Below are 13422 nucleotides of genomic sequence, written 5' to 3'. Positions count from 1 at the left end.
TGGAGTTCGTCCTCGGAGCTAAACCCTGTCTTCGGCATCAGTCGTCTATTTTGATCTAGACAAGCGTTTATTTTGTTCGCGTTTCCTCCATTGATATTCTTTGGTCATAAAAACATCCCCTCTCATGCTCTGCATTCTCTCCACCGTCTTTGCCGCCTCACAATAAGCTCTTATACGCTTGAATTCCCGCCTTTTTGAACCTTCAGTCATAACTGCAACTGCAACCTCACACATCGTCAACTTCACCACTCGTCACATTTAGTGAGAGCCAACAACAGCAACATCACAATGGGCGGTTTCTACATGCAATATCTTGAGAGTAAGTCAACGGCTGTGAAGTCTATCCCTTTTTTTCCAATGGCAATCATGTGTACGGTACCAGCAACTTGTCAGGGACACAATCGGTTGAACGAGGCAAAAAAAAGTTGGCGTGCAGGGTAAATGTTCCCCGCATGTGGTGACAGACAACTATTGTTCTACCCTTGTTGTGTTGTGTGACACAGGTTGAGCAATAATTTGATGTCCGACACGACTGAGAGCACATGGAAAACCTTGAACTAGATGCCGGGTTTGGCTTCTTGATCCCCATTGTTCAATCCTTAGACGGATGCTATGAATACCAGTTCGTTTGGATGTGTATTGGGCGTTACAGAGACATGAACCCGTTTGCTAACAATGTGCGAAACAGGCCTTTGCCGACGCCGAGGATGGACAGACCCCATGTACGAGTGCTACCGGGACCATAGCGGCTACACTTGCCTTGTTCTTGTCAATGGACGCGAATACCAAACGGACCTCGCATACGAATCTGATGTTCTAGCCCAAGAGAACGCAGCTATGCGTGCCTTCATGGTCTGCCGTAACTTTTCTGTCAATGGGGGTATGCTGGCCCGCAATGGTATCGTTCAAGGACTTCCTGCACAGGAACCGTCTCGTCGCCGCAAGAGCCGTCACACGTCTTCTCGAGACAGTGACCGCCACAGTAGGCGATCTGGTCACCATTCCAGCAGTAGCTCGACTGCCTCATTCGACTAGAAAGCACCAGGAGTCAACCATTGGCGGGCGATTGAGTCCAGCTTGGCAATACTCTGATGAGTTTGGATCAGCGTTATGGCCAGCCCGTATGGGAGAATGTTGAAAGACAGGAGGGGAAGGAATCACACACAAGACGACTTAAAAGCGGTTGAAATGCTTCACAGCAATCCCAAGGATATACCCAAACCAACCTCCCTCCTTGGCAATCTCTCTCACGAAGAGTTATCAGCTACCCCCTTTTCCGCTACTACCACCACATTTCAACCTCATTTTCATTTTCATTTTACTGTTTTACCCCATTGTTCTTCACTTTTCACTGGGGAGCAGCGATATATATCTTGATATATCCTACCTGCTGCCAACGAATCATGACGACACGACACGATTTAGATGCTATCTTACATTTCTACGGGCGGCATTTTCTTTTACAGGTCACCGTTCGGTGTCCTTTTTCTCCGCGAGGAAAGATGTTGTGACACATTCGGCTTACTCTGATTTTCTTCCCTTGGCCCTTTCCGGTGGTCTGTTGGATGCCGTCACACATTGCATGGGTTTTTTGATATAGCGATTGGTCTGAAAAAACACCACGCAAGCAAGGTGCCACCAACCCACCACTCAGGTTGATATCATATGCTCGAGAACAGTGACACAACGAAGAACGGGCGATGGAGAGTTCAAAAACATTTGCATTTGGTTAAAAGTTGAATTGGTTAGTGGCATTATTGCTCAGTTACCGCACAAAGCTGGGTTTGACCCGTTGGACGACAATTTGACGAACTATGACAAAGAAAAAAAAGCACACTGTTTCGGGGGTTCATTGAACAATTGACGATTAGCGAGGAGTGGTACTTTACTCAGTCCAGATGGCGGACTCTGATAAGAAGATATGTATTCTGCTTTGACGGATGGAAAAGCACAAGCATGGTTGGAGCCAGCGTTGAATTTCACCATCACGATACGATATGAGAAAATGTGGAGGACTATGAGACTGGGATGAATTATGAGAACTACCATGGAATATGGAGCAATTTGATGGCAATGCGCTATTAACGACGATAATGATTACGACCTTTTTTTATTACTATTACTAAAATCTCGATTGCCGGTAGATTCTTGTGTCTCGCCTTGTGTTTCCTGATCTTGATGCATTTCTAACTGCTCATGTGATACTTGTATCACCTCTGCCATCCTTTCAATCGATGTGGTCCTTGACGCTTGATAAGAGAAAGAGTGGCAAATGCTTTGAGGAAAGGCCATTGGGAAATGAGGAGACCATATAGCTCCGAGCCAAGGGGCCAATGACTTACAGGATGCATTCTGAGACCTGCTTGAATAAGTGTCCAGAGGCTCCAAGACATTGGAGTCAGGGCGAGGACCACCAACCGAGCGATGATCAGCCAGATGTAGCCACGGACTGCTGTGTTACACATACATAATAAGCTGGGGTATTCCCGGTGTAACTCAGATGGCTTGATCCTGTGCACCAACAGTTGTTTGAGGTTGGCGGATGAAGTCAGCTCAAACTCAATTCTAGCAATATCCAGGCTTCAGAAAGCCACAATGTTTGCGTATGCTACCAAGAAGCCGAGTTAGGTTGAAAGCGGCAATCAATAAGGAAACGACAAGTCAGACCAACAAACGAATTTGTCGGGATCTTGGTAACGCGAGCAACTGTCAGCTGTTAACGAGGTGGGAACGCAACACCACCAATCTCAAACTCTATTGCTGGCTCTGATAACTTTCAGCGAGGATCGTCAGTGCAGGCTAAGCTGTTACATATTTCAACCTCTATTGTGACGTCGAACAAGCTATGAGTATGGCGCAGCCGTGAATGGCGCAGCCGTGAGACGGACAGACTATGGGGTGAATAATCGAACGAGAGTTACATACTCCGTAGTGCATCAAACATTTGATACATGTCGATCGTGATTTGGCCGAACTGGATCCCATACACATGCATAGGTTCAGGGATGAGGGGGAGGTTGACAGAGTTTGTAAGTTTATTACACATGAGGGTCACGAGGTGGTTATTGACAGCTCAATCAGAATAGAGAAGAGCAAAGGGAGGGGTTCACGCTAAACTAAGCAGACGTGTCAGATGGAGACACGGGAGAGGCTGAGAGATGAAAACGCCTTCGACGATGAAGTCATATGGGGTGAGGTGGAACGTCTTTCTTTGTGTTACGAGCAGTTGTTTCTATTCAAGACGTGACAAAGACTCTGAATAAAGTCACGGGGTTATGTGCGTGCTATACTTGGAAGGTCATCCCAGATTCACAGTTGAAAAAAGCCAATGTAGAAATCGCCATTAACACGAGGGACTCTCGTAAATGAGCTGCAGGGTCCTTGCCAGGGGTTGTAGAAATGAACGTCAGCTTATGAGTGGTTATGTGGCCACCTCCTGTTCTCCTTTAACTAAATCAATGCCTTGAGGAAGAGTAGATGGTGCCACTGGCTCGGGCCTCGATCAGCTAACAACCTGATAAAAATGAGAAGGTAAAGACTGTGGAATAGGAGTCGGGGCCATCAATTGAGCCTTGAGCTGTCATGATTGAGAATCACAGTCTGGCATAAAGTGATGCAGTGTAGGGAATTAGGGGGTCTAATTACTGATGAATTTGGTGTTGTTGGTCTCCAGATCTCCAGACCTTCTCTGGCAGAGGGAAGCAACAGGTTTCAAATAATAATTTGTTCTCAGATTCAATAAAAACCATGTCAGATATTAATCAATTCTAGAATAACCATCCGCTGAACAGGGGGTTTAATATAATTTCGCCAGGGAACGGACAAGGTGTAGAGCCACAATGACCCGCAAGACTTGTTTGATTGGAGTGAGAAGAGCACGCAGCCCCCTTTCTATTAGAGGACCTCGTGTCGCGGATCGTTTGTCTGTGTGGCCCGGGTGGGAGATGGCAATAGTCTGAGAGGCGTAGACTAACTGACTATTGGATGTGAATGAGTTGAGAGTCCAGATGCATTCCTTGCGATGTTCTGGCCTGGAGATGAAGGGATCGGGAACAAAGGCGGTGATAGCCATTGTGGAAGTTACTACAGAAACATACTCTGATAAGGTCAATGATGAATGACGTGAATGAGATACAAGCATCAGACTTCCTCTCGCTACTAGCAGATTAGATAACTCGAGCATCATGAAACAAGTGACTGAGTTGCGTTTCTACAGAGATCTTGATCGTAGCTGGAAGTCAAATCTCGAAGCCGCTGAAAACTAACGTGCCTAACCTGAGTTAGACCCTGGGCTATGGCACTGGCAGCCCGTGTCGTCCCCTGTAATCTGGGTCCAGTTCCCCACTCTCAGCCTGCCTAGGTCGTCTCTCTGGCTGCATTTAACCCACGTTGGCCTTTTTAGAACATCCCCACTTCCCTCTGCTCGTGGTCTCTCTCCTGAGTTCAAAGTTGAGCTTCTTCTTCTTCTCTTCTCCTCCTGATCTTCCCCTTTCTCTCTGACCTTCACTTTGACTCTGATCCAGATACTCAATCTCTCGAGATACCCGATACCCTTTAAACATTTTATTCTTCCTTAATCTAATCCTGTCGAGGTTGCTTCCTTCTTTTCAGGACCTCGCTGCTGTCGCTCTCTGTTCTTTACTTTCTGTCACTGTTGACTTACGTTGCTCCAACGCATTCCACCACGTAACAGCCTCTCAATACCGCAATCATGAAAGGTATGCTCTATCTGGCCACTCTCAACCTCTTCAGCAGCTAAAAATGGTTAGGACTTATTCTTGTCGGCGGCTTTGGCACTCGTCTTCGCCCTCTCGTACGTTACCCCTCAGGCGCGCGAAACTCCTGTGCACTCCTCCAATATTTGTTTTGTGTGTGACTGACATGCTGTGGCGCATTACAGACCCTCACTCTCCCCAAGCCTCTTGTCGAGTTCGCCAACAAGCCCATGATTGTGCACCAGATTGAGGCGCTGGTCGCGGCGGGTGTCACTGATATCGTCCTTGCTGTCAACTACAGACCTGAGATCATGGAGAAGTTCTTGGCTGAGGTAAGACCCTGGAGCCTTTAAATTCTCCTTAAAAGCCATATAACTGACCTTTTCTGCAGTACGAAGAGAAGTACAACATCAACATCGAATTCTCCGTCGAGACTGAGCCCCTCGATACCGCTGGACCCCTGAAGCTTGCTGAGAGCATTCTCGCCAAGGACGACTCTCCCTTCTTCGTCCTCAACTCCGATGTCATCTGCGACTACCCCTTCCAGGACCTCCTGGCCTTCCACAAGAACCACGGTAATGAGGGTACCATTGTTGTCACCAAGGTTGAGGAACCCTCCAAGTATGGTGTTGTTGTCCACCAGCCCGGTCACCGTTCCTTGATCGACCGATTTGTCGAGAAGCCCGTCGAGTTCGTTGGCAACCGTATCAACGCCGGCATGTACATCTTCAACACTTCCATCCTCGACCGTATCGAGCTCCGCCCGACTTCTATCGAGAAGGAGACCTTCCCCGCTATGGTCAAGGACAACCAGCTTCACTCTTTCGACCTTGAGGGCTTCTGGATGGACGTTGGACAGCCCAAGGACTTCCTCAGCGGTACATGCCTGTACCTCTCTTCCCTCACAAAGAAGGGCAGCAAGGAGCTCACTCCTCCCACTGAGCCCTACGTCCACGGTGGAAATGTCATGATCCACCCCTCTGCCAAGATTGGCAAGAACTGCAGGATCGGACCCAATGTCACAATCGGACCTGATGTCGTTATTGGTGACGGTGTCCGCCTGCAACGATGTGTGTTGCTCCGTGGCTCCAAGGTCAAGGACCACGCCTGGGTCAAGTCCACCATCGTCGGCTGGAACAGTACCGTTGGCCGATGGGCTCGTCTCGAGAACGTGACAGTTCTCGGCGACGATGTCACAATTGGTGACGAGATTTACGTCAACGGTGGCAGCGTCCTCCCCCATAAATCTATCAAGGCTAACGTCGACATTCCTGCCATTATCATGTAAGGAGCGATCTAACGAAGCATCACCTTATTCGAAGCTCGCTGGAGGACACACCAGCGAGATTTCTCATTTACGCTCTAATCTTGAACGACAACGACGAAGAAGAATTCAAGAAGCAAACTTCACCACTCTTGGGAGATGTGCTGGCCACCATTCTATACCATGGAGGCTCGGCGGGAGGAAATCAAGAGCCTGCCGCTCTCTCTATCTTAATACCTTTGTGCAATTGTCTAATGCCCCTTTATGCGTGTTTATCTGGCGTCTAGGTCGATATTTACAGAGGGAGGGCAGGCAGGCAAGCCATGGAAGGACAAAAACAAGGCAGTTGGGCAGGCAGGGTTCATGACAGCTCTCTTAGGCAGTCATGTTAAACGTCTATGTTACAGTTATTTGTATTAAAGAAGGTGGCTCAATACCATTTTGGAACTTTACTGCATTTCCTTTCCCTTGTGAGATGTGTTAAAATTGCTCAGCAAGACAAGTTATGTGTAGTCGGGGCTTTGCTGACGTTTTCTGAGACATCCCCGGACATGCACTGCGTGGCTTACCCTGTTGGCTCTGATTCAAATCCAGTGGAGGGAGCAGTCGAGGAGGGGTAGGAAAGCTTCAGACTCCAAAAGAGAATATTAAATAAACTCAGAAAAGAATCCCTTCAAGTTGGACTAAATAACTAAAATCTTTCTATCACTCAGGATCGAGATCCTAGGCTTTCTTGCATCCCTAGTGTAGGTGTTAGGTGATTCTAGAGGCGACTTTTATGTGGGCATATAAATCTACTTGAGGATTTTCCGGTCTGTTTATCATGAAGTATAACGTGGTTGATAAGCAAGCGCTCCAGATAAGCAAGCGCTCCACTTTCTTTAACCTTTTTAACCTATAGCTTAAAAGCTTAAGCTATAGTTTAAAAAGGCTGGCTTTTACTTATTAAATTCCTCCCTAAATAACTTAAGAGCTACTTAATAAGTCTTTATATTATAACTGCCTTTACTATATATACTATAGCGCTAACTGCCTAATTGCTTTAACCTTTTTTAATTACTACTTCTTAAAGATTTAGCTATTACCTATATATTAATATCTATTTAATTAATTACTTATAATACTTTCTATATAGTTATAGTCCTCTTTTTTTATAATTTAGTCCTTTTTGCCTTATAGCACTAGCTTAATATCTTATTTATATCTTAAAGATTTTAAACTTTAGCTTTTAATAATATATTTTTATATATTATAGCTATTATTTCTTTTATAAAAGACTTTAAGGCTCTTAATATTGACTTTAGGGAGTTACTATAATAGTATTTAATTTAATTATTAAGGTATTTAAACTAAAATTAGGTCTTAATAACTATCTTTAGAGTCTTTAAAGCCTATAGTATTAATAATTAAGTGGCCTTTTTAAAAGGCATTAGGGTCTATAGCTATATATTAAGCTTTAAGATTACAGTTTTTAAGTTAAAAGAAGTAAGTCTAGCTTCTTTAAAACCCCTTTAAATATTACTTTTTATAAAAGTAGCTTTAAATATAGTATAAAAGGCAAAAAAGAACTTAATTTTAAAAATATAAATTATAAAGTATTTAATTAAATACTCTATTTTTTAACTATAAGCCTTTTTTAGCGGCCTAAAGTACTTAATATTAAGAGGCTAAAGTAAATAAAATATATAAATAGGTATATAGAGTATAATAATCTTATTCTCCTTATAATATCTTTTAAAATTAGCTAAATAGTGGCTTTTATAACTATTAAGGATTAAGAGATAATAAAAACCAGTTAATTAGTTAATTATAAATTAATTAAAGTGCTTTAGTTACTTAAGACCTAGCTTATTATTTATCTATCTATTTTAACTTATTATAATAACTTAATTTAATAGAAAGTTATATTTTTAATATTAATTAATAAGGTAATATTAGCCTATATTAATAATAAATAGTATAATTACTTAACCTTCTATATTAATTACCTAAATTATAGTAATCTATTTCTAGTTTCTAGGCTATATTAATTTTAGCCTTTTTTATATTTTTAAACCTATAATAGCCATTCTAGCCATAATAAGGCCTATTATAAAGCCAGTCTTATTAAAGTTCTATATATTATTTAATTAAATATTATACTTTATAATTATATTCTATATAAATCTAAACTAGCTATAAATAATAATTAGATCTTTATATTTAGCTCTTTAATAATTATATCTTTAAAATAAATATATCTTTAGCTTTAATTATTACTTTATAAAGTTATAAGCCTAGCACTTACTAATAGGTAATATATTACAATTAGCTAGTAGGAAATTAGCTATTTCTTCTATAAAATGCAATTATAAGGGAAATCCTTATAAATCTAGGTTAAGAATAAATTAAACTATTATCTTCTCTTCTAGATTAAATAGTCTCTATAAATTTAAGATAGAATTATATTATAATTAAGTACTATTTTAGTAATAATATAAAGTAAAGTAGCTAACTTTATAGATATCTGCAGCCTATTAAAGACTTAATTTTAAGTTATTTTAAAGGACCTAAAAGGCAAAAAGGATTCTAGCTTCATTTAAGGATTATAACATATTAAATAGTTAAAAACTAATTAATTAAATAGTTAAATATAAGGTTAAGGGATTTTTAGAGCACTCGCTTATCTGGAGCGCTCGCTTATCAACCACATTAACAGAGATTCAGTGGTAGATAATTAAAGCCCAAACAAACCTCGAATATAATAACGTTAGCGAGTGGATTTCTGATTGGTTGTAGACGTGATCATTAGGCCAGGTTTCCCCAAACACAGATGGGTCAAGCAGTAGGGAATGCGGCCCGGCGAGGATAGCCATAAGACTGCAAGACAATGGTGGCTCTACTACGTCCATTATCACGAAGACGTCTAGAGAATTTGACAAAATCATTTAAAATTATAAATTTTGACTCCAACATTCAATTGCAGTAATATTCAGCGGTTGCCCTCACCTAGAGATTGAAGCAGGGAGACGTGAGAATTCGTTGTCAAGAACAGAAGACTCACATTGAAGCGTAATTCAGGCCTCGGACCTAATGTTATGCACGGTGCTGCCAAAAGAGCGATGGCTTCTCCGAGATTCTTGAAATCGAAGGAAGACTATCGAGTTAAGAAAGGTTAATAGGAGGGATTATTACTGCCCAGGGGTGGGAAAGTAGCTCAACTCTTTCTTGGTTAAGGTAGGTAGGTAGGTAACTCATGGATGAAGAGCGGTGTCGTAGAATGGGGGCGTCTTCCTCGAAGTTTACCATCTTTTACATTTGACCGGCTTTGTCCCTTATAAGTCCTCAAAGTTTTTACGAAATTAAGGAAGACAGAAAAGACTGAGCACGACTCTTCAAATCCTGCCACAGAAGCTTGCCTACCTACCTACATTCCCAACCCGCGTCTGAGGCATAAAACGTGAAGCTATTTACCACCCTGCCATTTTGTTCAAAACGTCTCGTTATACCCACACCACACGACACAGATCACCATCTTGTTCTCGAACGATTGCGGTATTTCGAGGATAAACCACGGCACGGAAGAGACGGGGCATGTTGTATATCGTTCCTGACATTGTGAATGCCAGTGTATCATTGTCCTTGAGGCTCAAGCCACGAAACGCTGTGCCGGGTCCAGCCCACCACTTACATTACACCAACCCGACCTCTGCATCACCCAACAGGAGACTCACCAGACCAAGCGCCGAAGTTCCCCCTCCGAATCTCGCATGATAAGTCGAGGCGGTTCATTGATGTGGAAGTTGACGGTTTCTTCTTCCGCTCTGGTGCACCCGGTACGGAGGAGACGGGCCGTTTCAAAAACCACAATTTAGCAACGACCACAACAACGGAGATCTAGACTTTGCTAAGAACTCTCTGACTGTTTGTCACCTCATTGCCGACACTCTTACGATCGGGAGGTCATTGGTTCTACGAAACTCATTGAGAAGAAAATCCTAGCCAAGCACGCGACCAAAGCAGGCCAGAAAATCTCTTGAAATTCACCACGAGAGTGCACCAAGACACAGCCAGGGCCCTGGCTTAGCAGTGGTGGTCAATTAGACAATGGAGGCACAGCAGGTGCAGGTGTATGGACATGGACATGGACATGAGATTAAGACGAAGAAGCGCCCTTTTTGGCCTCGGTTCCTTGTCTCATGTGTAGCTCTTATGCTGATTCTGGTGGTAAGTTGGCATTTCTACACGGTATTCTTTTTTCCCTGTGCTTGGTATTTTCTGGGGCCATCATATCATTTTACAGTATCATTCCTACCCCGTCATCCCGCCTTTCACCCACACGTCCATTTGTCTCCCCGTTGCCCCATCTTTGGCTCTCCAGTCCTGAAATCACCCTCCCGTACCGCAAGACTGGGACTGGGTTGAGCTCGGCTCATGAAGATGATGCATGGCATGACCTGACCGAAACCTTACTGGTGAGGGTACATCCAGCTGAGGGACTTGACGATAGCATCATCTTCCCGGCTGGGGATAACTGGCAACTCTTTATTTTATTTTTACTGGGGCCAAGTTGGCTTATGACGGCATCCTAGTGGATATGCTCGCGGGACGTGAGCCTCAAGAAATAATTATTATGGTTTATTAGAGACCAAGCACCCTAAAAAACAAGACGTTGGAAGCAAGACACGGCCAAGTTCGGCGTATTAGCGGAGCCTCTATGAGCTTTCTCCCCCGCACCCCGAGCACCACCGACCACACCTCCACCATCTCTCCACTTGAACGGCCTCTCCACGGCCGCCCGGCGACACTTCGATTGGGTTGGGTGCTTCAGAACCATGGGGACGGCGCCTCAATCAGGAGAAGGAAGCAGCTGGAGTGAGGCTCGTGGTATTAAAAAATCCACTGCAATTCGGGCCCATTCGGCGACGCTCAATGGCAATGCCCAGTCTCAGAAACTTTGGCCCTTGTCATCACTCCATGATCCCCAGGCCCCAGAAAACATCCCCCATTTCCAGTCGTCATTGGTAGTTGATCAGCCACTGACACAGGTTCCGTCAGCAGCTCTCCCAGCTTGTCCTCAGTGACGGTGACGCCAAGCTCCAGCAGCAGCCAGAGCTCAAATTCCCAAGAAACCTTTTGACCTCGTTGTCGTCCGCCAGCGCCTCAATTTTGCTTTCCTTCTCCTCTCTCCTCCAATTGTTTTCTCCACGAACTCTTCACCTTTTATTCCCTCAATTCTCTCTCTCATCCCCACCACCAGTCCCTTCAGCATCCGAAGCTGTCTGCTATATCCCCCCTCTCTTCACGACCACGCCGCCTACATCACCAGCTATCACCATGGCTCTCGCTGACGAGTCCAACCGTATCGTCCAAGAGTTCGACTTCTCCGATGAGGAACTTAACAATCATGTGAAGGAGTTCTTGAGGCAAATGGGTATGCTCACCCCTCGCTCCACGTAGAATCTGCGCCGCGGTGCTACTGTAGCTCGTTGTCATGATGCGCATTTTCTCCCATTTTGGCTTTAAACCCTCAACAAACCCCAAACTCACAATTTCCTAGATGAGGGTCTTCACAAAGAGGGTACCAGCCTCCAGCAAATTCCTACCTACGTCACCGGCGTTCCCAATGGCACAGAAAAGGTAATTTTTTTATCCACATTTGGCTTGTGAAGCTGTCCAGACTGATCCTCCCTCACCAGGGTCTGTATTTGGCCGTTGATCTGGGAGGCACAAACTTCCGAGTTTGCTCCATCATGCTCAACGGTGACACCACCTTTAACCTCACTTACAACAAGGTTGCCATTCCGAAGGAGCTTATGGTCGCAAAGACCTCCGCACAGCTCTTTTCTTTCCTCGCCAAGCAGATCGAGATCTTCCTCAAGGAGCACCACGCCGACCACTTCAACTCCCACCTGCGCCGTCGCAACACTGCCAGTACTCCCTCGGGTTATCGCGATGAACATATTTTCCGCCTGGGTTTCACCTTTAGCTTCCCTGTCAAGCAGCTAGCTATTAACAAGGGTCTGCTAATTCGATGGACCAAGGGCTTTGACATTCCTGATGCCATAGGCAAGGACGTCTGCGCTCTGCTTCAGACCGAGATCGACAAGCTCCACCTCCCCGTCAAGGTTGCGGCGCTCGTAAACGACACTGTCGGCACTCTCATGGCTCGATCCTACACTTCAACCAGCAAGAGCCGATCTGTGCTCGGTGCCATCTTTGGTACCGGCACCAACGGTGCCTACATGGAAAAGCTGAGCAACATCAAGAAGCCTATTTCTGGGGAGTACGATCAATCAACAGGAGAGATGGTTGTCAACACAGAGTGGGGTTCTTTTGACAACCAGCTCAATGTTTTACCATCAACACCTTGGGATAAGGCTCTTGACGCCGAAAGTGTAAACCCTGGCCTTCAAATGTTCGAGAAGCGGGTGTCTGGTATGTTCTTGGGCGAGATTGTCCGACTTGCCATGGCCGATATGATCAACAATGAGAGCTCGTCTCTGTTCAAGGATCTCAACTCGAGCACGAACGACTGGGGCACAACCACAAACATCGCGCCATCGTCTGGCTTCCTTAAGCCTTGGGGACTCGACAGCTCCATCATGTCCGTTGCGGCAGCTGACAATACCCCTGAACTGTCTACCCTTCGCCAGGAGCTCGAGAACCTCCTCAGTGTTTATACTCCCTCACTCGAGGACGCTCAGGCTTTCAAGTCCGTTTCCAATGCTGTTGGTCGTCGCGCTGCTCGATTGTCAGCTGTCGCCATTGGTGCCATCGCCCTCAACTCTGGCAAGCTCAATGATCTCGATGAAGAGGTTATTGATATCGGTGTCGATGGCAGTCTCGTCGAGCACTACCCTTTCTTCCGCGATATGATCTACGAGGCCCTCCGTGCCATCGACGGCATTGGACCACAGGGTGCTGAGAAGATCCGCATCGGTATCGCTAAGGACGGTAGCGGTGTCGGCGCCGCCCTAATTGCCTTGGTGGCTGCTGGCAGGGAGAAGCCCGAAGATTATTTGACTGACTTGAGATCTGAGTCCAACCGCGCTCGCAAGTCCTCTGATGCGATCCGTACGTTCTACCCTTCATCCCAAGCCATTCAAACTTCGGCTTCTGCCTAAGCGACATTTGCTAACAATCTAATAGTCGATTCAGCACCAGTCTCTAACCAGGCACTCCTCATTGGCGGTGCTGTCGGACTCCTTGCGCTAGCAGCTATATGGTATAACAAGCGTCGATGAGCAACTGCATGTATTGGTGTTATGTTTCTGAGTTGATAACTCGTGTCAAGATTTATGTATATAGGGATGTGATCATGTTCATCTTTGGGCCCTTGGCGTTTTCTTCCACATTTTCATCGCTTCGGCTGTTTTTACCCACATTCAAAAGTTGTATAAGTATAGGCAACTAGTTTTAAGACGAATAATCTGATGTTCAGTTTCCCGAGGAACAGCTGGA

General features: G+C 45.0%; 3 protein-coding genes; all 3 read left to right on the top strand.

Moving 5' to 3' along the window:
* Window positions 1-288: 288 nt before the first annotated feature.
* Window positions 289-1035, top strand: FFUJ_06283 (uncharacterized protein; the record flags this gene model as incomplete). XM_023579591.1 has 2 exons in its annotated part: window positions 289-319; window positions 689-1035. 2 exons carry the CDS (start codon window positions 289-291, stop codon window positions 1033-1035), a joined length of 378 nt encoding a protein of 125 aa, XP_023432400.1.
* A 3676-nt stretch (window positions 1036-4711) lies between these two features.
* On the top strand, window positions 4712-6003 carry FFUJ_06282 (probable PSA1-mannose-1-phosphate guanyltransferase; the record flags this gene model as incomplete). XM_023579590.1 has 4 exons in its annotated part: window positions 4712-4718; window positions 4770-4813; window positions 4901-5047; window positions 5107-6003. 4 exons carry the CDS (start codon window positions 4712-4714, stop codon window positions 6001-6003), a joined length of 1095 nt encoding a protein of 364 aa, XP_023432850.1.
* Window positions 6004-11295: 5292 nt separating this feature from the next.
* FFUJ_06281 (probable glucokinase) lies at window positions 11296-13205 on the top strand (the record flags this gene model as incomplete). XM_023579589.1 has 4 exons in its annotated part: window positions 11296-11392; window positions 11519-11598; window positions 11658-13035; window positions 13111-13205. 4 exons carry the CDS (start codon window positions 11296-11298, stop codon window positions 13203-13205), a joined length of 1650 nt encoding a protein of 549 aa, XP_023432399.1.
* Between the last annotated feature and the right edge of the window lie 217 nt (window positions 13206-13422).

The sequence above is a fragment of the Fusarium fujikuroi genome, chromosome FFUJ_chr06 (genome assembly GCF_900079805.1).
Source record: "Fusarium fujikuroi IMI 58289 draft genome, chromosome FFUJ_chr06".
NCBI lineage: Eukaryota > Fungi > Ascomycota > Sordariomycetes > Hypocreales > Nectriaceae > Fusarium > Fusarium fujikuroi.
Note: the sequence above shows the minus strand (reverse complement) of the source record. Positions and strands in the feature narration are given on the sequence as shown.